Below are 22,413 nucleotides of genomic sequence, written 5' to 3' on the forward strand. Positions count from 1 at the left end.
GTGTGTGATTAAATCAACTGTTTGAGTCTTAAAATAAAAAAATTAGATAATTGAGTATGAGCTATGAACACCTTTTTGTTGTAAAATTGGGAAAGAACAATCACAATGCATGGTTTAGCCATTTGCTGCAAATACGTGACCATTATTCCTAAAAACAATTACCAGCAAACAACTAACTCATAGACTTAATAATTAAGCAACGGTGGGAGATGTTGTAACAATTAATAATTAAGAGACCTCAATTTTACTTTTGTGGTACCGATGATCAAGCTAGAGCGATAGAGGAGCTTTGTGCTTTGTTTCTAAAGCTCATGGTGATATGTGTATGTTTGTAATTGTGTTCTGGCAAAGCCCTTTGTCAATACATCTTTGTGACATCAGCATTCAGTCTTCATGACTAGTACACTCTAGTACAGACACGGCATTTGTGCGAATATTGCAACAAGTACACTTGCTGTAGTAAAAGCAGTGATGGTGCTTGTGTCATTTATCCTTTCTACGAGTAGACTCAACCCAGTCTCTTTCCGCCTTTGACATTTCCCGGAGAGCAATAGTGTTCACACTAATATATGTATCCTATGACTTTATCATGTACTTTGTCTTTTCAGATACTGCATGTAGGGTGCGTTTGAATACTACGACTGGAACTGGAATTGATGGGGATAGTTTGTGTTCGATTGATAGTTCTGAGAGTTCCAAAACTGTCAGAAGAGTTCTCTAGCAGTTTGACCATCTGAGCCGGAATTGTTGAAACTGTGGGCGTGGCAGTTCAAAACACAATTCCAGTTCAAACTGGAGTTAGTATTCAAACGCCTCCATAGTGACAAAATGTCTTTATCACATATACACGAGATGCACTGACTATTGCAGTGTTTAACAAGGCAGGATAATGCAAACAACAAGTACACAACAACAGTGATCTTAATTATCACATACATTGCAATAACAGGCATAAGTAAAGTTGCATGTATTTTAGTAAACATCTAGAAATTGTTGAGAACTTTTTGTGAGTATTTGAGCAAACAGATGATATTTTGTAACTATGACGTTCTTGTTTTCATTTTTGTCAGTTGCTCCAGTCTTTTCTGCTAAGACCTTACAGCCATCCACAGTAAACCATCAACATGCTGAACAGAATCATGTATATCAGATTGGAGAAACTGCACACGTGTTATCTGGCCACGATTTTATACTTCACTGTAATGCATTTGGTCATCCAACTCCATCATATTATTGGCAAGTCCTTTCCAGGAAAGTATCAAATAATGTAAAAGCCAATGGCAACACACTCACTATCACAAATGTTCAAACATCTAATGGAAACAAGTACCGTTGCACTGCCACAAATAGTAACGGCACGATTAGCCAAACTTCTGAACTGAGAGTTTATGGTAAGATATTATGTTTGTATGTAATGCTATTTTGTTTGTAATTTATGTTATGTATCCAATTATTATTGTGTTATAAAGTTAATGGTATAGATTTCTTAAATGCGAACAACTAAGACTCTTATTTAGACTACTTTACTCTTTTACGTGTAACCATGCATCCACAGTTTGCAAGTCAGCACAATAACATGTTAACAGTCTATCCAGTATAAGAAATCTATGTTTCCTAAAGTAGAAGTTATGGAACAGGTGGCCTTAGTATTAATGTTAGTATTAATTTAGTAACACAATGAAACAATATATATTTGTATTACTTGCACGTGTCTTCTTGCTTGTTGCATTGTAACCTTGTATAGTTTGGCATGCTAGAACAAATACTGGATTGGTAATTGCTAATAGTTTGTGTTTGTTACGACGTAATAGAATTAGCTAAAATAATCATGTTCTTTGCTGTTTTACAGAAAGAAGGCTAAAGTGTGGAAAACCAACAATAGCCAGTAGTTCTAATTTTTCTCTATTTGTCTCATTCAAATGCCCATCTTATACTAGAGAGGATCACTATGCTTGTAGTATCACTAACTATACAGTTCAGTTTCGTCCTGTGGATACTAGTGCCAATTTTGCAACCAGAGTTTCCAAAACACGTTCATTTAAGCTGGACCATCTTATTCCATTCACTTCTTATGAAATCAAAGTAAATGTGACTTACGACCAATCTTACTGCAGTTCATATCCTGATGTAGTTGTTGGTAGGACAGATCCAGTAGGTGAGAAGACAAATGTGTAGTAGCATTCTATGTCTTGTACTAATTTGCACTTCTATACAAATTCTCTGCAGCACCATCTCCTCCCAGACAGATCAGACATCTCTCTATACTGGCAACTAGCATTGTGCTGACATGGAAGGTACCTCCTTATGTTAATGGATCTAACCTCACATATTATATCAATTATTTCAAACTCGATAGTAGTACTATTGTAACTTCAGAGACCAGCACACAACCAACTACTACTTTGGTTGATCTTACACCCTATACTAAATATAAAGTCATAATTCAAGCTGCTACATATGCCCAAATCAATGTCAGCTTTTCTATTTGGCTGAGAAGTACCAAAGCTGAAATATCATTTCAAACTCGTCAAGCAAGTAAGATGTTGTATATAGCATCATGTGATGTAATTTTTATTACCAAATCTTGACTAACCTAGCTTGTTGGCTGTTCAGAACCTAATCCTCCAAGTAATGTGCAAGTTGACACAGTGTCTGCTGACTCGGTTGTGATCAAGTGGCAGCGTCCTTTAGTATCCAATGGCCCAATTTCATACTATACAGTTTGTTATATGATTAATGGTAGTAGCAAACAAACATGTAGATCAACCACCACTACTAAGAGTCGGTTCACCAACCTCAAAACATTCTCTTATTACCTTATAATTGTGAGGGCTGTCAATGTTGAAAGAGGCACTAAACTGGAAAGCAAGTGGAGCAAGCAAATACAATTCCGAACTTTGTCATCTAGTAAGTGAGTTAGCAATTTGTACTTGCACATGGACGCAAACCACATCATTTATTTCTATTTGTACATGAAGTTCCAAGCCAACCACAACAATTGACAGCCTCTGACAAACAAATACAATCAGTTCATCTCAAATGGCAAAAACCGTCTAATCCCAATGGAGTGATAGCAAAATTTGAGATTATTGTAGTGCAGGGAGGAGATATCGATCCTAGTAACTATGATAGCAAGATGTTGGTTGTTAACAAGACTGTCAGTGGGAGCATCTCAGCTTACACAGTAACTGGATTGACAGAGTTAACACGTTACAGTGTGTGGATTGTTGCAGTCAATATTCGACGAACTGACAAAGCAAAATTGACAAGTCGTCCAAGTCAAGTGATAACGTTTGATACAAAGGGTGGAGGTTAGTGTAAAGAACGTAACGTGTTTTATTTTGCTTTTATTTGTATTTGTGTGACAGTAAATACTGCTCCTCAAAAAATTATGACTTCCCAAGTGACTAGTACTTCAGCTCTAATCACTTGGCAGCCACCACGGTTTACAACACCAAGATCAGTTAGTAGTTACTATATCAGATATTTTAAATCAACAAGACCTGACGAATACCCGCAATCTACAAGGGAAAGAAGATTCAATCTTACTAATTTGGACATTTATACAAACTATACAATAGACATAGCAGCTTATGTGAGTCCTCTGTTGTCTCCTTATTATGCATCATATAATTTTACAACTAAACAAGCTGGTGAGTGAATTGACCAATTTTAATGTGCTGTCATTAATATTAATTAATGTGTAATTTAGCACCAAGTCCTCCACAGAAAGTAAAAGCAAATGACATCAGATCTAGAAGTGCATCAATATCTTGGACGCCGCCACTTCATGCCAATGGTGTGTTGAAGAAATACAGAATATATATTCAGTCTTATCACACTAGTCGACCCAATAATCTTAATAATGGCAATAAAACAGTTTCACAGTCAGAGACAGCTGTAACAATCGGCAAATTGATTCCTTTCACTACCTACTATGTTTGGGTTACTGCCATCAATGTGGATGGGCGTGAACTAGAAAGTGACTTTGAACGTCCCACTGTTTTCGAGACCAATGCAGAAGGTTTACAGAATATGAATCATGAGGACCACACTGTTTGGTAGTCTTAAATTATTATGTTTTTGTTTCAGCATCATCACCACCAAGAGAAGTTCAGTGGTTTAACGTTACTTCTCATTCAGTCATCGTCTCATGGAGAAAGCCAGCCATAGTTTATGGAAATGTTGAGAAATACAGCGTGTCGTTGGTTTCATTTCTAAAGCAAAAGATTGTCAAGAAATTATTAGCAAAAAGACATGAAAATACTTTTTTTCTTTTTGTTGACAATCTTGTGCCCTATACTCAATATACTGTTACAGTTCAGGCTGGAACTCGTGCTAATTGTTGTTCAAATCTACTGTGGAGTGATGCAAACATAGATGAATCAACAATCACGTTTACAACACAACAAGCTGGTTAGACATACTCATGCAGTAGTCACCAATACTTTGACTTGTTTACAAGATACTTTTCTGTATTCTTTTCGTAGCTCCTTCACGGCCTGCAAGACCAAATGCTACAAATGTTCTCTCTCGTTCTTGTCTAATTAAGTGGAAACTTCCTGATGCTCCCAATGGTGACATTCAGTTCTACCTCTTGTCTCTTTATAAGAAAGCTGACAATATTGATCCATTGATATCACATAACACATCAAACATAGATACGTTTAGACATCCTGCAAAGAACAGCACTCTTCAAATAGAGTTGTCTTCTTTATCACCTTACACATCTTACGGAGCCGCAGTAACTGCAGTCAACATCATGAATAATACAGAACTAAAATCGCAACAAAGTGAACTAGTGAATTTCACAACTGCGGATGAAAGTCAAATTTTGTAGCATTTTGTGAGATTCATATAATGAATATTTGTATGTTGTAGAGCCTGCTGCGCCATCAATGTGCACTGTGAATAGACGAGGAGCAAACTTTATTTTTATGTCGTGGCAGCCTCCTGAACCCAGTGATTACAGAGTTGTTTTTTATTACGTTAAGGTTGCTAGCTCATGAAACAAGATGCTCAGTGATATGTTACGTGATGCACTTATGTTACAAAATGCAGGTTAACTCCACGACTGCAGCTGATTCAAATAACCACTCTAAGATAGTGTTTAATCTCAGCAGTAATGCCAGCAATTTACTATCCTTTACAGAATACGAAATCACAGTGACTGCTGTAACAAACAACACACAACTTTGGGAAGGATTCCCTTGTTATTTGAAAGATAAGACTATTGAAGGTAAGTGTACATGCAACATCTAATGTTAGTATCTTTGTATTAGTATTAGTACCAACAGTTTCAGAAAAACCTCTGCTGTATCATTCTTCACCAGCCACTACCATTGATCAGGCAGGTTAGCTTTAGTTATACATTACAAGTTATTTTAAAATAACGTTGATTGTTCTGACAGATTTGGCTACAGCTCGTTCTCCTTCCGATCTAGCCAAGCCTACAAACATTCTTTCTCGTTCGGCTAACATTCGATTGAATCTTCCAACAAAACCCAATGGCGATACCCAATATTACGTGTTGTCACTTTATGAAAAGCTAGATATCAGTTCCTCAGATAAGAAACCGTGGAATTTTTACAAAGAAATTCGTGCCAACGGCAGCACACGTCAGATAAAGCTCACGGGTCTGTCGCCATATACTTGGTATAAAGTTTTAGTTAGAGCGGTCACAGTGTTCAAAGGATCGAGTCGAAAAAGCCAGGAGACTATTACTGTGAAATTTCGAACAAGTGACGAAGGTACACACACACACACACACACACACACTACTGTTTTCTAAAACATCAATAAATTGGATGCCATTTTCTCTTGTTTAAATAGCTCCTACGGCTCCCTTTAATTGTGATATCAAAAATAAAAACAGCACCTCTATTCTTGTGTCGTGGGACACTCCTTATCCGTTTGACTACAAAGCAGAATTTTACAAAGTAAAGGTACAGTATACTTTCAACATTTTTACCTAATATTTGCATGGTTAACTGATTAAATTAAATCGTGTTAGGTCAACTATGCATCGAACAGAGACGTAACAGCTAAGTCGCTTACAGTGTATGATCAGTCTGTTCAACTAGGGAAATTGCGTCCTTACACGATGTATGATATAACCGTCATTGCTGTCACAAACAACACAAGAATTCTTGAAGGGCCGCCTTGCTATTTGCAAACACGGACTACTTTGCCAGGTATACAGAACTCGTACAAGACTCTACGTTTGATTGGCGTGTCTGTTGATATCTGGGGGCAATTCATTGGATTGTCTGTTCTGGCTCACACACACACACACACACACACACACACACACACACACACACACACACACACACACACACACACACACACACACACACACACACACACACACACACACACACACACACACTCACACACACACACACACACACACACACACAAACACACAACACACACACACACACACACACACACACACACACACACACACACACACACACACACACACAGTTAACTCATATTTGGTCGTGCACACAATTTCTTTGTTTTAACGTATTCTTTGTGTGCTATAATTACCAAATGTTCGATTTAGTACCGGACACTCCTTCCAACTGTACAGCCACGAAAACCAATTTAACTTCTCTTCTTGTGAAATGGAATCCTTATTCTTTAAGAGACGACGCAATTGCATTCTATCAAGTAATTTGTATATTACAATTTGTAATGCAAGACAACTTTCAATGTATGTTGTGTGCTTAGTTGACATTTCAGACTCAGTTCAATGTAAAAATCGTCAAGACCGTACAGACGACGTTTCATGAGACGGATCTTACAGCTGCTACCGACTACAACATCACAATTAGTGCATTTACAAACAACACGAAACTATTGAGTGGGCCACCATGTCAATTGTTAGCAAGAACCGGCAAAAATGATATTCGTATGTAGTTGATTGACTATCTGCTAAATCTTCTGTGTCCACGCGCGTTTGTACATTTTGGTTTAGATGAGTCGAAGTCTACTGCAGCACCTCTTGTTATTGCTGGAGTGTTATCTTGCTTGCTGGTGATTGTTATTATTGTGGTTGCTGTTTGTGTCGTTCGACATCGCAAGAGATGCTGCAACAATCACATGCAGAAGAACGATGCCAAAGACACAGAAACAAAGGCTCGTTGCTATGAGATGCCATCAATTGCACAAACCACACGGTAAAATAATTTCTAATATATAAATATTCGCAATTATGTTGTGATGTCTTTTGCAGTGCAATCGATGATCTAGACATGACAGAAAGTAATGCATACAAATCTGTCACCGTGGAGACCAGTGAGATTGCTTCGTACGCTGAAGCTGGCACAACAGTTATGCAGAGCAAGGCTGGTTCACTAACAACACCAAACGATTCCTTTATCTACGAAGAAATAAACAGTTGAATTTACAGTTGAATGAAAAATAAACATATTAGGTCAGATCAACACGAAAAAACGCGTATGTACCATGTTTCTGTACTAGCAGGAAAGAAAAACGTATATGTGATCAAAATGTGGTAAACATGAAGCTGCACTGTTGAAACTATGAAGGTTAGTTATTTATATAATTACAAGTCAACGAGCTCAGGTTTAGTCTGTCAACGATGATGGCTGAGTTTCGTCGATAAATGCTGGGGTGCAGGACAGCACAGAAACGCGCCACGTCATTGCATGTACTCTTGAGTTTCGAATTTCGTTAATTAAACCAATTGACACAGATTACGTACAGAGGGTTTGACACTTAATTGTGTTATTAGCTAAAATACCACAATTCCGATCACGTCTATACAACACTTGAAATATTCATAAAATCACATTTTGTATTCAACAGGTCGAATGTTGTTTTCAATACGTTTGCTTTTACTATCTACCATATATATATATATATATATATATATATATATATATATATATATATATATATATATATATATATATATATATATATATACAGACTTGGACAAAATTATAGGGACACCCCGCTGTGGGTATGTAGTAACACAATAATTAGGTCACGATTTACCAACTATCAATATTGTTAAGAACTTAATAGTTACCGCGTTGATTGTTAGGTTTCTTGAGAATACTGTAGACCCTAAATTGTTTTCTTTACGTTTCGCATTGCGGAAAACGAGACCTAAAAGTTTATGATGTCATGACTGCGTAAGCGTCGTAAGTTAGACTCTCTCTGATTTTGTTTAGTGGCTTTTAAAAAAGCCGGTTTTAATAACGCGAAGGAAAATAGAAGCCCTTCACCAGTTCCTCAGTACCGAGTGTTCCCGCCTCTCGCCCTCCTGATTGCGTCCAAACGTCGCAGAACACTTTCTGCCAAGTTCCGGACACGTGCGGCTGGAATCTGCTGCCACGCCTCTTGTAGAGCATTCCAGAGCTCAGCTGCAGTTCTCGGTTCGCGACGGTTGGCAGCAGTTTTGAGTTCGTGCCACAAGCTCTCGATTGGATTCGCATCAGGCGATTTTGGCGGCCAGTCCAACAGTGTGACGTCATGCTGGCGTAGCCATTGTCTTGTTGACCGAGACGTGTGGATTGGCGCGTTGTCCTGCTGGAAGACAAAGTCGTCTCCTATCAGTGCCACTGCGTCTGTAAGCATGTGCTCTTCCAGAACCTGTTGGTACGCCGTGCTGTCCAAACGACCTTCCAGTTTCACCAGAGACCCCAAACCATGCCAATACATCGATCCCCACACCATCACACTAGCCGCGTGCTGGACCGTACGATCACAACATTCTGGGAGAAATTCCTCACCTTTGCGACGCCAAACGTACAGAGCACCATCGTTTCCTATGCTGACTTTTGACTCATCTGTAAAAAGAACAGATTTCCAGTCATCCAAAGTCCATTGTGTGTGAGTGGTTGCCCATCCCAGTCGCAAACGCCGATGGTTTTCTGTTAGCAGTGGGTTTTTTCTAGGCCTCCGAGCGTTCACTCCTGTCTCACTGAGACAATGACGGACTGTTCTACTTGATACCTGCTTGCCGGTTTCATCAGCCAGCTGATACGAGAGCAGTCGTGATGGTGCTCTGCGGTTCTGCAGTGCCATTCTCTTCAGTCGATGATCTTCCCGGATTGTCGTTGCCTTCCCACGTCCAGGTCGTTTTTCATAATCGCTGCTGCCACGGGAAAGCCGTTGCAGGCACCGATGAACCGAATTCCTGGAGCGGCGGACAAAAGCTGCGATCTGACGCACAGAATGACCAACTGAGTGAAGGGCTTCAATTTTCCCTCTCGTTTTTGGACTCCACTGTTTGCCTCGAGGCATCGCTGCAACTCGTGAAATATCGCACGGAACAAGACTCTGCAACTACGTGCAGCTGAACGTTCAGGCTAACTTATCGCCTAAGTTTGGCGGTCTCAAGGGCAGCGGTTTTAGTGCAGCTGACATTTTGGCGGTAGCAGTTTGAGATTTTGCTACGTAAAACGTGGACCGGAAGTGGCATGTCAATGTTCTTTTGTTGCTATAACTGTATTAGTTTTTGTCTTAGCAGGATTTTTTGTAATTAATTAGTGTCGCATGATTTTTGAATAGGTTGAAGTTTGTTTATTGATTAAAATGGCAAAACAATTGAAATTGTGATGACATGCGCGAAATCAATGCGCAAAAACAGATGATTCGCCTTTTTTTCATAATGTTGATAAGAGGACCCACAAAATTGCTTTCACTCTCTACTACAGAGCATTCTTAGATTGTATGCCAAGAATGAGCATCCAAGAGCGATGAAAGTGTACAAAGACAAGAAAAGTAGGAATGACCGTCTTCCTTCTTCAAAGCAAACTAGATGCGTAGTTGGTAGTAAGTACAGCTGCAGTCTTGAACTCAAGCTATGTTACATACTAACAATGGCGCAATCCATGAAAAAAGAAATTCGAAAAACATTTGGTTTTGCTAGAGAAAAATTCAGTGCCAAAGTTAGACACAAAAATGCCAGGTGTCCCTATAATTTTGTCCAAGTCTGTATATATATATATATATATATATATATATATATATATATATATATATATATATATACACAGACATGGCATAATTATGGAGCTACCCTGAGCATGTAACTTAGATAAAAATATTATTGGACTTTCTTAGACACTGCCTGTACATGCATCTACAGCGACAGCTGCACTTTTTAGTAACTTGAAACAAGTCATATTGGTGAGGTAATGGCTCTGAGAGTGCCATCCACATGTCTGAGATTAGAGGTGATGTTTGATCTGTTGAGATGCACGACTGCTTGCTGTGTCAATTCAGCCAGTAAATATAAAAGTTAATAATCAAAATCGTTTTCAAAAAACTTTTAAACAATAAAATGATTTTGTTTACGTCGGAATACATACTCAAAGAATAAATAGAGACTATACGTTTCAGTTTACTTGCATATTGTAGTCTATTCTCATCTGCTCCTGTGACGTCACATGCAACATGAACGGTTTGGACATGGTAATGGCGACGGTGGCTAGTCTATTCATTCCCTTAGTCTTTTGTTGATACGGGTTGTCAAACATCCAATCAGAACGATATAAATACCTAAAATCATGATTTGATGTAGAATCAGCGTGTCAGCAGGTATATTCATAAATCTGCAATATTCTGTTGATTTCCCTGCCTTAGCTGATATTGGGGTGGCTCCATAATTATGCCCATGTCTATATATATATATACATATATATATATATATATATATATATATATGTATGTATGTATGTATGTATGTATATATTAAATTTTTTAGTTAATATATACATTATGTATACCGTGTACACTAGATTTAACTTAATTTTAACTTAACAGAGATCACCACCATCTAGGCGATCTTCAGGTCGAGGAGAATATTAGTAAGTCACCTAAAACTGAAATCTACAAAAACACAAAGTCTGCCGTCAATGATACAAATATAAACTTTGCCAGTCTCCTTTAGCGTACACTTCCGGTTCATTAGCGTATACTTACGGTTAAGGAGTAAATGATTAATTTAATCAAATAGGTAGACTAATTTTACCACAGTCTGCTGCGTATTAAATATTCGAGGTCATCAAGTTGCTAGTTTTTAGTAAGAAAAACTAAAAAATTTAATCAACGTGCGCTAGTGACCACGCCTATTTAACGCGCGTTAATTTTGCTTTCACAGGCCCCCGATGTAAACTAGAAACATGAGAAATCTCTTATTTTACCCATTTACTTTTCTGACTGCGTAGATGCAAGTGTTTTTACACAAATGGTTTATCAGCCTCCAGAACTGTCAGTTCTAGGAACTAGAGTGTCTACAAAATCAGGAAAGATGTGTCGATAGAGAGCTCACCCACGCACATACCTCGCCACTTCATCAAAGGCGTGCATGCGGTGTGAACAACATATGAACAGTGCCTCAAAAGCAGGAACCATGCAGAAACTTGCCTAGTGGCTGGACGTGTCCAAGTTTTTGCTATACAAATGTACACAATGACGCAAGACTGGATGTTATGCACTAGTTAATTAAGTTAATTTGCACACGCACATCGCAGTTTGTCAGAGTCCATTAAGTGTATAGAAGTCTTAGTTTTTTCAGATATTGTCTACAAACATATAAACACTATTTTCTAACATACTATTTTCTAAGATACTAATTTCTAATTTTAATTGTTGCGAAGGTCAACCCCAGAGCTAGGGTGAGAAAATTGCTGCACGCAGGACGTGCATGCAATTGCAAGATATGTAGCTAGTACCGGCCACGCGTTGCCAACATCAGCTATATACAGCGCTACAACGTACAGATTAATGATAATTATTAGCTAAAACAGGAAGTTTGATGCATCTAGACTACGTGCAATAGTTGGAGGGTATACTTTGACTACAATCAACGTCTTTGTAGGTGGTCTAACTCTAGAGTGTGTCAATGCAGTTGCTACTCTACGTGACATACTTCCGTCGACCGAGAAACGCTAACCTCTCTAGCTAGAAGAAATGCGGAAGAACATACCGCTATAGGTTTACCTCACGTCTAGAGCAAATGAGCTGAGTAGGATGTCTGTAGGCGGGGGCAACACTTTCTCTTCGGAGAAGTTGGTCTGACTTCCTCTTCGACTGGAAATCTTTCTGAACTTGCGTGCAGTGCTGCCATTTCTGTATCCTCGTCGTTGTGTTTCATGATGTCGTCAAGCAGACAACTGCTGTGGCTTCTACGTCTCTGCTTCTACGTGTACACTCTCACTAGAAGCATTCGATGTGAAAAGAACAATGCAGGTAGTCTCGTGCTGCGTGTGTAGGCTGAATTAGATATATGCATCGCTTGGATCTACCGATATCTCTTTTTCTCTACAGTTGCTGTAGATCTAACAGCTCCTGGAATATCACTAACTATAGGCAACAAAGACGCACAAAAAGTATTGGGAGACAAATTGCAAGGTCTGACTGATACGGACAATAGCACCTGCGTCATTCGACGCAAATCGGATGCCCAATACCGCCAGCTAAATTTAGCGATTAGCTTTGAACAATGTTTACAACTTCAGTCCGTTGCAATTGTTGGAAAAAACCTAAATGCATCAATGTCATCGCCATCTGGTCAGATCGGGTGGAAAGTAGTTGCAAGAATCTTGTGTCCATCAGAAAACAAAACACAAAGATGTGCGGCGAGTGATCAGAAATCTGGAGCATTCCATTATAAATGTTCAACGGTTTCAGCCAGACAGGTTACAGTTGAAGCATCAGCTGGTTTTAGCATTTGTCAACTAAACATCTACGCCTTTCCAGGTAAAACTAACAATAATTTAGATTGTTTCTTGTTTGGCGAATATCTAGTACGTAGCTAATATGCTAATTGTGCAAGTGACTCCGTTCTCATTTTCTTAATTAAATAAAGTAACGAGATGTACTTGCCATTTCTAGACAATACTGTTAGATATGTAAACTCCAACAGCAACATTACTGCATGTACTCTACGTAGCTACAACACTTTTGAAAAAGTGCCGTCTCAAGATGCGATAAATAACCGTTGTAGTAACTAAGACATTACTAATACAGTTATTCTAACTTACCTAGAGAAAGTTGTCTTCTGTAAAAGAAGCATTACTAATTAATATTTTATCTTCCAGTCTAGGCCCTATCTACAATTGGCTAGCTAGATCTGTAGAGCAACAAATGATATATTAAATGTCGTGTGTGCTTTGACGTACTTGTCTCTCACAGTAAACATAAATTTACATTTCACCGTGCATGGATCAAGGTGCCATGCAGACAAGCTAGTACACTAGGCCTAGACCCGTCTACAGCCTAGACTGTGTAAACGCTCTCAAGATCCGCAGGTAACTCTGCTCTGGCGTATACTCTTCTAGGACACGACCAGACCTTGTGCACAGTACTGTACGTACATGTACCACCATACGTCTAGTTTGTCAACATCCGGATGTCTCAGTAACGATATCCGGGAGCTAAGAATATACGGCAGCCTAGAATTTCAGTCTGAGATGTGCATTGGTAAGTTGTTTCAAAAGTGTGTGCTTCCTAGCTGTTGTGGAAATCACTCGTAACTTTTAGTTGTTTGTCAACGGTACTGTGTGTGTGTGTGTGTGTGTGTGTGTGTGTGTGTGTGTGTGTGTGTGTGTGTGTGTGTGTGTGTGTGTGTGTATGTGAGCAGATGGCAGAGCGTTGGTGATGACATCCGGGATCTTATATTCCGTGATGAGGGTAGAAGGTGCGATCCTTGTGGAGGCGACACTGTCGCAGTTTCCTTGAGCACGAAACTCACCCACACTTGCTTCTCTCGACTCAGTAGTATAAAAGAGTACCTGGTCATTGACTGGGGTGGACAAGACCGCTGGCTTGGCAGTAACATTACTCAGCAGACGGGTATGTGTGGGCCTTGGTGTCCAGTCCCAGGGCTGCGCCATTGTCAGTGCCCCTGGATGACTCTGGCCAAGCTCCAGGTAGATTGTAGCGGTGGCCCCAAGACTCCACGTAGCGCATGAAGGCCCTGTCTCCAGAGGCAGGGGAGCTATCTCCGCAACTGACCTCAAGGTCGACGTCGAAAGACGTGGAGGGCTTAAAATTTGTCCATTTGTGTGTGTGTGTGTGTGTGTGTGTGTGTGTGTGTGTGTGTGTGTGTGTGTGTGTGTGTGTGTGTGTGTGTGTGTGTCTGTGTGTGTCTGTGTGTGTGTGTGTGTGTGTGTGTGTGTGTGTGTGTGTGTGTGTGTGTGTCTGTGTGTGTGTGTGTCTGTGTGTGTGTGTGTGTGTGTGTGTGTGTGTGTGTGTGTGTGTGTGTGTGTGTGTCTGTGTGTGTCTGTGTGTGTGTGTGTGTGTGTGTGTGTGTGTGTCTGTGTGTGTGTGTGTGTCTGTGTGTGTGTGTCTGTGTGTGTGTGTGTGTGTGTGTGTGTGTGTGTGTGTGTGTGTGTGTGTGTCTGTGTGTGTCTGTGTGTGTCTGTGTGTGTGTGTGTGTGTGTGTGTGTGTGTGTGTGTGTGTATGTGTGTTTGTGTGTGTGTGTGTGTGTGTGTGTGTGTGTGTGTGTGTGTGTTTGTGTGTGTGTGTGTGTGTGTGTGTGTGTGTGTGTGTGTGTGTGTGTGTGTGTGTGTGTGTGTGTGTGTGATTAAATCAACTCCTTGAGGTCTTAATAAAAATTTAAAAATTTACATAATTTAGTATGAGCTATGAACACCATTTTGTTGTAGAAATTGGGAAACAACAATCACAATGCATGATTTAGCCATTTGCTGCAATACGTGACCATTATTCCTAAAAACAATTACCAGCAAACAACTAACTCATGTAGACTTAATAATTAAGCAACGGTGGGAGATGTTGTAACAATTAATAATTAATTAAGAGACCTCAATTTACATGTCATTCTTTTGTGGTGCCAACGATCAACTTTAAGTGGTAGAGAAGTTTGTGCTTCGTTTCTAAAGCTCATGGTGATATGTGTATGTTAGTGATTGTGTTCTGGCGATTAAAGCCTTTCGTCAATACATCTTTGTGACATCAGCATTCAGTCTTCATAAATAATAAACTCTAGCACAGACATGGAATTTGTGCGAATATTGCAACAAGTTCACTTGCTGTAGTAAAAGCAGTGATGGTGCTTGTGTCGTTTATCCTGTCTACGAGTAGACTCAACCCAGTCTCTCTCCGCCTTCGTCATTTCCTGGAGTCTAGTCTACGAGTTTTAATATATTCATTTTAAGCTATAGTGTTCACACTAGTATATATATGTATATATATATATATATATATATATATATATATATATATATATATATATATATATATATATATCCTATGACTTCATCATGTACTCTGTCTTTTCAGATACTGCAATGTAGGCGCGTTCGAATACTACGTCTGGAACTGGAATTGATGGGGATAGTTTGTGTTCGATTGATAGTTCTGAGAGTTCCAAAACTGTCAGAAGAGTTCTAGCAGTTTGACCATCTGAGCCGGAATTGTTGAAACTGTGGGCGTGGCAGATCCAAACACAATTCCAGTTCAAACTGGAGTTAGTATTCAAACGCCTCCATAGTGACAAAATGTCTTTATCACATATACACGAGATGCACTGACTATTGCAGTGTTTAACAAGGCAGGATAATGCAAACAACAAGTACACACCAGCAGTGATCTTAATTATCGCATACAGTGCAGTAACAGACATAAGTAAAGTTGCATGTATTTTAGTAAACATCTAGAAATTGTTGAAAACTAGTTGTGTTATTTAATTAAGCAAACAGATGATATTTTGTAACTATGACGTTCTTGTTTTTCATTTTTGTCAGTTGCTCCAGTCTTTTCTGCTAAGATCTTACAGCCATCGACAGTGAACAAGCAAAATGCTGAACAGAATCATGTATATCAGATTGGAGAAACTGCATACGTGTTATCTGGCCACGATTTTAAACTTCACTGTAATGCATTTGGTCATCCAAATCCATCATATCAGTGGGATTTCCTTTCCCAGAAAGCATCAAATAATGTAAAATGGAATGGCAACACACTCATCATCACAAATGTTCAAACATCTAATGAAAACAAGTACCGTTGCACTGCCACAAATAGCAACGGCACGATTAGGCAAACTTCTGAACTGAGAGTTTATGGTAAGGTATTATGTTTGTCTGTAATGCTATTTTGTGTGTATTTAAAGTAATTTATGTTATGTGTCCAATTATTATTGTGTTATAAAGCTAATGTTATAGATTTCTTAAATGCGAACAACTAAGACTCTGATTTATATAACGTTACTCTTTTACATGTAACCATGCATCCACAGTTTGCAAGTTAGCACAATAACATGTTAACAGTCTGTCTAATATAAGAAGTCTAAGTTTCCTAAACTAGAAGTTATGGAACAGGTGGCTTTAGTTTTAATGTTGAAACAATATTTATTTATATTACTTGCACTTGTCTTCTTGCTTGTAGTGACCTTGTAATAGTTTGGCATGCTAGAACAAATACTGGATTGGTAATTGCTCATAGTTTGTATTTGTTACGAACTGATAGAATTTTAACTAAAATGATCATGTTCTTTGCTTCGTTGCAGAAAGAAGTCTAAAGTGTGGAAAACCAACAATAGCCAGTAGTTCTACTTTTTCTCTATTTGTCTCATTCAACTGCCCATCTTATACTAGAGAGGATCACTATGCTTGTAGTATCACTAACTATACAGTTCAGTTTCGTCCCGTGGATACTAGTGACAACTTTGCAACCACAGTTTCCAAAACACGTTCATTTAAGCTGGACCATCTTATTCCATTCACTTCTTATGAAATCAAAGTAAATGTGACTTACGACCAATCTTACTGCAGTTCATATTCTGATGTCGTTGTTGGTAGGACAGATCCAGTAGGTGAGAAGACAAATGTGTAGTAGCATTCTATGTCTTGTACTAATTTGCACTTCTATACAAATTCTCTGCAGCACCATCTCCTCCAAGACAGATCAGACATCTCTCTATACTTGCAACTAGCATTGTGCTGACATGGAAGGTACCTTCTTATGTCAATGGATCTACCCTTACATATTATATCAATTATTTCAAACTCGATAGTAGTACTATTGTAACTTCAGAGACCAGCACACAACCAACTACTACTTTGGTTGATCTTACACCCTATACTAAATATAGAGTCATAATTCAAGCTGCTACATATGCCCAAATCAATGTCAGCTCTTCTATTTGGCTGAGAAGTAACAAATCTGAAATATCATTTCAAACTCGTCAAGCAAGTAAGATGTTGTATATAGCATCATGTGATGTAATTTTTATCAGCAAATCTTGACTAACCTAGCTTGTTTGTTGTTCAGAACCTAATCCTCCAAGTAATGTGCAAGTTGACACAGTGTCTGCTGACTCGGTTGTGATCAGGTGGCAGCGTCCTTTAGTATCCAATGGCCCAATTTCATACTATACAGTTTGTTATACGATTAATGGTAGTAGCAAACAAACATGTAGATCACCCACCACTACTAAGAGTCGGTTCACCAACCTCAAAACTTTCTCTTCTTACCTTATAATTGTGAGGGCTGTCAATGTTGAAAGAGGCACTAAACTGGAAAGCAAGTGGAGCACGCAAATACAATTCCGAACTTTGTCATCTAGTAAGTGAGTTAGCAATTTGTACTTGCACATGGACGCAAACCACATCATTTATTTCTATTTGTACATAAAGTTCCAAGCCAACCACAACAATTGACAGCCTCTGACAAACAAATACAATCGGTTCATCTCAAATGGCAAAAACCTTCTAATCCCAATGGAGTGATAGTAAAATTTGAGATTATTGTAGTGCAGGGAGGAGATATCGATCCTAGTAACTATGATAGCAAGATGTTGGTTGTTAACAAGACTGTCAGTGGGAGCATCTCAGCTTACACAGTAACTGGATTGAGAGAGTTAACACGTTACAGCGTGTGGATTGTTGCAGTCAATATTCGACGGACTGACAAAGCAAAATTGACAAGTCGTCCAAGTCAAGTGATAACGTTTGATACAAAAGGTGGAGGTTAGTGTAAAGAACATAACGTGTTTTTATTTTGCTTTTATTTGTATTTGTGTGACAGTAAATACTGCTCCTCAAAAAATTATGACTTCCCAAGTGACTAGTACTTCAGCTCTAATCACTTGGCAGCAACCACGGTTTACAACACCAAGATCAGTTAGTAGTTACTATATCAGATATTTTAAATCAACAAGACCTGACGAATACCCGCAATCTACAAGGAAAAGAAGAGTCAATCTTACTAATTTGGACATTTATACAAACTATACAATAGACATAGCAGCTTATGTGAGTCCTCTGTTGTCTACTTATTATGCATCATATAATTTTACAACTAAACAAGCTGGTGAGTGAATTGACCAATTTTAATGTGCTGTCATTAATATTAATTAATGTGTAATTTAGCACCAAGTCCTCCACAGAAAGTAAAAGCAAATGACATCAGATCTAGAAGTGTATCAATATCTTGGACGCCGCCACTTCATGCCAATGGTGTGTTGAAGAAATACAGAATATATATTCAGTCTTATCACACTAGTCGACTCAATAATCTTAATAATGGCAATAAAACAGTTTCACAGTCAGAGGCAGCTGTAACAATCGACAAATTGATTCCTTTCACTACCTACTATGTTTGGGTTACTGCCATCAATGTGGATGGGCGTGAACTAGAAAGTGACTTTGAACGTCCCACTGTTTTCGAGACCAACGCAGAAGGTTTACAGAATATGAATCATGAGGACCACACTGTTTAGTAGTCTTAAATTATTATGTTTTTGTTTCAGCATCATCACCTCCAAGAGAAGTTCAGTGGTTTAACGTTACTTCTCATTCAGTCATCGTCTTATGGAGAAAGCCAGCCACAGTTCATGGAAATGTTGAGAAATACAGCGTGTCGTTGGTTTCATTTCTAAAGCAAACGATTGTCAAGAAAGTATTAGCGAAAAAACATGAAAATAGTCTTTTTCTTTTTGTTGACAATCTTGTGCCCTATACTCAATATACTGTTACAGTTCAGGCTGGAACTCGTACTAATTGTTGTTCAAATTTACTGTGGAGTGATGCCAACATAGATGAATCAACAGTCACGTTTACAACACAACAAGCTGGTTAGACATACTCATGCAGTAGTCACCAATACTTTAACTTGTTTACAAGATACATTTCTGTATTCTTTTCGTAGCTCCTTCACAGCCTGCAAGACCAAATGCTACAAATGTTCTCTCTCGTTCTTGTCTAATTAAGTGGAAACTTCCTGATGCTCCGAATGGTGACATTCAGTTCTACCTATTGTCTCTTTATAAGAAAGCTGACAATATTGATTCATCGATATCACATAACATGTCAAACATAGATACGTTTAGACATCTTGCAAAGAACAGCACTCTTCAAATGGAGCTGTCTTCTTTATCACCTTACACATCTTACGGAGCCGCAGTAACTGCAGTCAACATCATGAATAATACAGAACTAAAATCCAAACAAAGTGAACTAGTGAATTTCACAACTGCAGATGAAAGTCAAATTTTGTAGCATTTCATGAGATTCATATAATGAATATTTATATGTTGTAGAGCCTGGTGCGCCATCAATGTGCACTGTGAATAGACGAGGAGTAAACTCTATTTTTATGTCGTGGCAGCCTCCTGAACCACATGATTACAAAGTTGTTTTTTATTACGTTAAGGTTGTTTGCTCATGAAACTAAGATGCTCTGTGATTACTTGATTTACTTATGTTACAAATGCAGGTTAACTCCACGACTACAGCAGATTCAAAGAATCACTCTAAGATAGTGTCTCATCTCAGCGATAATGTGAGCAATTTACTACCGTACACAGAATACAAAATCACAGTGACTGCTGTAACAAACAACACACAACTTTGGGAAGGATTTCCTTGTTATTTGAAAGATAAGACTAAAGTAGGAGGTACGTGTACAGAGCCAAACTGATTGCTCGTTTTATGCACATTGATATTGATGTTTGTATACACTTGTTTGTACTAGTGCCACCAGTTCCGGAAAAACTGTTACTTCCTGTAAACATGACAGAAAAAGGAAGCACGATTACAGTTACACTTCCACAGCTAAATAAAACTAATGGACCCATCAAGTCAGTACCATGAAATTTGTTTTTGGTGTGATAATTCATTACACGTATTTGATTCCAGGGTTGTTAAAATCATTGCTCTAGAGCTGAAGCCCAACACTGATTGGTTTGAGAACATGTCTTTGCCAAGAGCTGATGACGATCGAGTTCACGCATACACGACCATAAATCTTACTACAGATCAAGTGAAGGAACAAGTTGTAATTGGTTCTGATAACTACGGCTATGGTCCTTTGAAGCCCAACACTAAGTATGCGTTTTATGTACAATGGATTAGTGAAGATAAGGTCAGAACATAGTTCTAGTAATTAGCACTTAGTGTCTCACCACTGTTTATGGTGCATGCATTCTAATGCAAAATTTTTGTTAGGATTCTACAGGAAGACGAATACAACTAATTTCAACCAGTGCTGGTATTGGTAAGAAAAGTGCTTGTTGTAAGGTTACAACCATGAAATGCTTCATTCTTGCTTATTGCTCTATTACTTTAGTGTACACCACAGATTCGTTTGGCTCAACAGCATCTTCCAGCAGCAGTCACGTGGCACCCATTGTAGTTGTGCTACTACTAGTTGCTATTGTGACTGCTGTTGTTGTTGTTGTGATATGGTACAGGTAAGATAGCATTTTATATATGCTTATACACATTTGGCAAATAATTCTGTTGTAGAAGACGAAAAGCCAAGAAGAGAGACTTGCATGGACAAGATCGGTACACAGTTCAGTCTAAAGACATAGCCTTGCAGGCCATCCCAACTGTCCAATCGGATGGACAAAATGGTGAACTTGCCTACAAATCTGGTTTTATCATCAACTCTGTTGGAAGGAGCAATGGTCAGCCTATTTTCCTAACAGAAATCTTCTAGAGTAAATCAATTTGTAACGTGTAACATCGTCAATAGCAGAATTTGAAAATCATATTGAGAAGTTAAGCGCGGATGACAATGATGGATTTATTACTGAATTTGAAGTTAGACACTCTTTACATCAATACCCGATCTAATGCAAGAAGTAGTACCATTTATGTGTATTCTGATTTAGGAACTGGCTTCCATTGGTATCAATCAGAGTACTGCTATTGCAAGAAAAAATGCTGAGAAAAATCGTTACAAGAACATTGTCCCGTGTAAGAGTTTACTGCATTCAAGTAGAAACAATCTGGCAATAAATAGACATCCTTCTGTGTATACAGATGATGATTATCTTGTGGAACTTGGTGAAGTGTATGGTATGGACAAATTGGAATCAGAATACATCAATGCAACATACATAGATGTGTGGACTAGCTGCATTGTGACGTACGATAAACTTGAATATTTCTGTTTGTTTTCTGTTTCAGGGTTTCAGTAGAAAAAATCAATACATCGTCACACAAGGTCTTCAAATAGAACCAAGTTTACTGTTGTGGTAACGGTCAGTTTCCTGTTTAACATATAGGTCCGCTCCCCTCCACTTGTGCTGATTTTTGGCGCATGGTGTGGCTTGAAAGAACAGAGTTTATTGTCATGGTGACTCAAGTCATAGAAAGCGGAAAGGTTATCGATACAGTTGCATGCCACGTCAAAGTCGATTCTAACAGTGTTGATTGCAGAAAAAGTGTTTCCGGTATTGGTCAGATAGCGACACAAAAGTGTGCGATGGTCTCACCGTTGAAGTTGTATTAGTTGTTGAAATGGCCGACTATACAGTTCGAACGATGAAGCTCCAAGTGGTAGAAGCTAATCATTCATTGGGTTTTCAAATTGATTTGGCTGAAGCATTGTTCTCTTTGCAGCTGGATGAGGAGCATACAGTGACACATTATCATTTCAAGAGTTGGCCAGACCACGGTGTACCATCTTATGCTACTGATCTGCTAGGACTTATGTTTCGAGTTAGACGAGATTCGAGACACTCAACAACTCCCGTAATAATCCACTGCAGGTGCGCTTATGTAGAACATAGCTGGGTCACATGTCACTTATCACCGACATGATCCTCTCCTCTCCTTTGTGTTAGTGCTGGTGTTGGTCGGTCTGGAACATACGTGACTATTGACACTTTGATTGACTGTCTCGACTCTCAACAAGAGATCGATGTGAAGTCGACTGTCACGAAGTTGAGGATGAGACGTATGGATATGGTTCAAAGTGTGGTATGTTGGACAGCCAAACTTCGTGCATTATATACAAACTGATTAGTCCCCATAACTTGTCTGCATGATTTCAACTAGTTGCAATACATTCTCATTCATAATGCTGTCCTGGAAATGAATTACACAAAGAAGACGGAAATTCCGGTATCCGATTATACAAATCAATTTGCAAAGCTGCTGGAC

General features: G+C 38.8%; 2 protein-coding genes across 3 annotated transcripts in view; both read left to right on the forward strand.

The window, feature by feature from the left end:
* Positions 1 to 1,543: 1,543 nt before the first annotated feature.
* LOC134185298 (tyrosine-protein phosphatase Lar-like) lies at positions 1,544 to 7,586 on the forward strand. Its single transcript, XM_062653079.1, has 19 exons — positions 1,544 to 1,562; positions 1,850 to 2,155; positions 2,227 to 2,535; positions 2,614 to 2,907; positions 2,979 to 3,311; positions 3,369 to 3,653; positions 3,713 to 4,024; positions 4,093 to 4,416; positions 4,491 to 4,826; positions 4,882 to 4,994; positions 5,062 to 5,239; positions 5,298 to 5,354; positions 5,412 to 5,750; positions 5,833 to 5,945; positions 6,014 to 6,194; positions 6,575 to 6,681; positions 6,742 to 6,922; positions 6,989 to 7,190; positions 7,247 to 7,586. Exons 1-19 carry the CDS (start codon positions 1,544 to 1,546, stop codon positions 7,413 to 7,415), a joined length of 4,158 nt encoding a protein of 1,385 aa, XP_062509063.1. The 3' UTR covers positions 7,416 to 7,586.
* A 10,339-nt stretch (positions 7,587 to 17,925) lies between these two features.
* LOC134186152 (receptor-type tyrosine-protein phosphatase alpha-like) overlaps positions 17,926 to 22,413 on the forward strand; it is a 6,517-nt gene continuing 2,029 nt past the window's right edge. The window contains exons 1-20 of one of the 2 annotated variants that reach the window (XM_062654068.1): positions 17,926 to 18,331; positions 18,391 to 18,702; positions 18,771 to 19,094; positions 19,169 to 19,504; positions 19,560 to 19,672; positions 19,736 to 19,916; positions 19,994 to 20,099; positions 20,158 to 20,383; positions 20,467 to 20,515; positions 20,588 to 20,711; positions 20,767 to 20,930; positions 20,999 to 21,066; positions 21,138 to 21,222; positions 21,289 to 21,371; positions 21,436 to 21,472; positions 21,534 to 21,631; positions 21,688 to 21,807; positions 21,871 to 22,019; positions 22,095 to 22,230; positions 22,309 to 22,413. The exon at positions 22,309 to 22,413 is cut by the window's right edge and continues 48 nt beyond it. In XM_062654068.1, the coding sequence (XP_062510052.1) occupies positions 18,070 to 18,331; positions 18,391 to 18,702; positions 18,771 to 19,094; positions 19,169 to 19,504; positions 19,560 to 19,672; positions 19,736 to 19,916; positions 19,994 to 20,099; positions 20,158 to 20,383; positions 20,467 to 20,515; positions 20,588 to 20,711; positions 20,767 to 20,930; positions 20,999 to 21,066; positions 21,138 to 21,222; positions 21,289 to 21,371; positions 21,436 to 21,472; positions 21,534 to 21,631; positions 21,688 to 21,807; positions 21,871 to 22,019; positions 22,095 to 22,230; positions 22,309 to 22,413 (3,078 nt within the window). In that variant the 5' untranslated portion in view covers positions 17,926 to 18,069. The remainder of the gene's footprint in view (positions 18,332 to 18,390; positions 18,703 to 18,770; positions 19,095 to 19,168; positions 19,505 to 19,559; positions 19,673 to 19,735; positions 19,917 to 19,993; positions 20,100 to 20,157; positions 20,384 to 20,466; positions 20,516 to 20,587; positions 20,712 to 20,766; positions 20,931 to 20,998; positions 21,067 to 21,137; positions 21,223 to 21,288; positions 21,372 to 21,435; positions 21,473 to 21,533; positions 21,632 to 21,687; positions 21,808 to 21,870; positions 22,020 to 22,094; positions 22,231 to 22,308) is intronic. The other variant, XM_062654069.1, reaches the window with a different exon arrangement.

The sequence above is a fragment of the Corticium candelabrum genome, chromosome 10, assembly GCF_963422355.1.
Source record: "Corticium candelabrum chromosome 10, ooCorCand1.1, whole genome shotgun sequence".
NCBI classification, from domain to species: Eukaryota; Metazoa; Porifera; class Homoscleromorpha; order Homosclerophorida; family Plakinidae; genus Corticium; species Corticium candelabrum.